This window comes from Sardina pilchardus, chromosome 14 (genome assembly GCF_963854185.1).
Source record: "Sardina pilchardus chromosome 14, fSarPil1.1, whole genome shotgun sequence".
In the NCBI taxonomy this organism is placed as follows: domain Eukaryota; kingdom Metazoa; phylum Chordata; class Actinopteri; order Clupeiformes; family Clupeidae; genus Sardina; species Sardina pilchardus.
The window spans coordinates 10,313,204-10,315,703 of record NC_085007.1 but is presented as its reverse complement, the minus strand read 5'-3'; the positions used below and the strand labels follow the sequence as shown (position 1 = coordinate 10,315,703).

The 2,500-nt window shown below is 47.6% G+C and overlaps 1 protein-coding gene across 3 annotated transcripts in view; it reads right to left on the bottom strand.

Annotated features, from left to right (window-relative positions):
- The window catches only part of arhgef28a (Rho guanine nucleotide exchange factor (GEF) 28a), a 106,412-nt gene that overhangs the window by 1,329 nt on the left and 102,583 nt on the right, over positions 1-2,500 (bottom strand). For all 3 annotated transcript variants that reach the window (XM_062554029.1, XM_062554028.1, XM_062554030.1), the window contains one exon: positions 1-1,884. This exon is cut by the window's left edge and continues 1,329 nt beyond it. In XM_062554029.1, the coding sequence (XP_062410013.1) occupies positions 1,736-1,884 (149 nt within the window). In that variant the 3' untranslated portion in view covers positions 1-1,735. The remainder of the gene's footprint in view (positions 1,885-2,500) is intronic.

Genomic DNA, 2,500 nt, shown 5'->3' with positions numbered 1-2,500 from the left:
GAAACAGACGGAACACGCCACAGAGTTTCCACGGCGACACATGTCAAAATAGAAAACACAAAAACAAAACAAAACAAAAACAGAGTAAAGGAGAAAAAAATAAACAAAAGGAAAAAAAAAAAATAGCTCCAGATTGAGTCCTCCTCGGTGAGGAAGCAATCAAGAAGTTATTTTTTGACACATGCTGTCAAAAGCGAGCGGGCGTGTTGTGCTTCCTTCCTTCGGCGCCGGTGTTGACCCGGGCGCTCGGAGGACGGTGCTGCAGACCGAGATGGGCCTTGGGCTCGGGTTGCTATGGACACAGGCCGGCGGGCTGGATGTTTGCCTCATCTGAGATGCTGCATATATTTGGTAGTTAGCCTGGATCTGTCAATCACTTGAGCGCTCTAAGGGATTCAGTCACCACGGCGAAAGTCAGGGAGGAGGTCCATTTTAAAGTGCTTTAAGAGAGCGGAATGAGGCACTGAGAATATGAGGCCCGGTCACTCAACAGAACGGTCCCGCCCTGACCAATGAGATCCGTTTGACTTAGTCCTAATGAACTGAGAGTCTTTTGAAGTTTGATCTCCACAGCGTCTTCCAGGGTGTGTGTGTGTGCGTGTGTCCAGGGCTCTGCTCAAGGGTGGACGATGTGCCTCGGTGCTTGCGAACAGAAGCGACAGAATCAGGTTGCTCAATTTACGTAATCTTGACACACATACACACACACACACACACACACACACACACACACACACACACACACACACACACACACTTAAGCACACTTTGAATGTAAGGCGGTCGTGGTTGAGGATGAGGCCAAATTCAGTGAGGACGGTTTTCTCCTCTTGCTAATGTCTGCCTCCATCAGCAACTCACATATTCAACAATGACTCTCCTCTTTTCTTCCCTCCCTCTCTCCCTCTTTCTTCTCTCTCTTCTCTCATTAACTCTCTTGCTCTCTCTTTCTTCCAGCAGCATGGACACACTTAATCACACGCCACGCACCATAAACTTTACTGCTCCTGCATAAAAACTCAGTCTCTCAGTGTGTGTGTGTGTGTGTGTGTGTGTGTGTGTGTGTGTGTGTGTGTGTGTGTGTGCATGTGTGTGAGTGTGTGTGTGTGTGTGTGTGTGTGTGTGTGTGTGTGTGTGTGTGTGTGACTCAGCAGTGCTAACATACTGTTCCCCCTCTGGGGGCTCTTCAGTGCTCCTTTAAATGCACAGCCCGTAACTCCAACCCAACAAACACGGTGCTTATGGATAATGGCAGGAACTTGGGAGGGGCACAATCTGATTGGCTGATGAGTTTAAATATCAACGACCTTTCAGCAGAATCACGGATTATGCCTTTAAAGCCCAGCCATTACTAACCAACCGACTCTAACTGAGTTTAAAGGCCCATAAAGCAAACTTTCACTTCTACCATTAGAAGCAGCTTTAAGACATTCCACACCAGACCTCATCATTCTGACTGATTCTATATGCAGTGCACACTCAGCAGCACAGGAGTCTGAAGAGGTGTGTGTGTTGTGTTCAGGGGTTAGAAGCAGTGTGTGGTGGTGTGTGAAGCTAATAAGGCAACTGGGTGGCTCTGGGCCAGAGGAGGCCCGGATCCGGCCAGTCTGCTGAGGAGTCGTCCGCTGTCTTGAGTATTTCTGACTGTGTGTGAGAGTCTTGTGGAGGAGTTGTTTGCCGTGTGAGTATTTCCGAGTGTTTCTGTGAGTCTTTTTTTATGAGCGGGGTTGGGCTGTCAGAGATAGACGATGTTCTCCTCCACACCGTCCTCCCCAACCTCCGTTTCCATGGTGATGTACGGGTCCAACAGGAAGGTTTGGGGGAAATTCTGAAAGGTCGTCCCCGGTGACCAGCCCTCCCTGCCGATGCTGGACATGCTCAGTTCTGTGAAGACAGATGATCAGACATCACCAATCAATCTTTCATTGCAGACATCAACAAACGACATCCTTTCATCACACAACAGAGCACATTCAATATTGAGAATATTAATGATAGCAAGGCTCTGAATCCCAATTCTGGGATTGGTTACTAGTAGCAACATGAGCACTCTAAACATCATTACGACAACTGTGATGATATCTAGGAGTGTCAACAAGAAGGACAAGAATAAATAGAGAAAGACAGAGAAAGAGAGAAAGACAGAGTAAATAGAGAGAGAAAGATAAAGACAGAGAAAGAAAGAGAGAATGACAGAGAGTGAAAGAGAGAGAGAGAGAGAGAGAGAAAGATAATGGGAAAATGAAAGACAAAAAGACAAAGAAGAGAATGGGCAGAGATAAAGAATTGTAAGAGACAGAAAGAGAGAGAAAGAGAGAGAGCAAGAGAGACAGAGACCGAGAGGGGAGGCTGTGTGGGGTTGTGTGGGGTTGTGTGGGGATGTCTGGGGCAGGAGGGGGCAGGTGGGTAAGTGGGGGGCTTTTGGGGCTTTTAGTGATTCTACACACCTAATGGACTCAACTCATCAGTCACAGAGTGCTGCCCCATCTCACTGTGATTA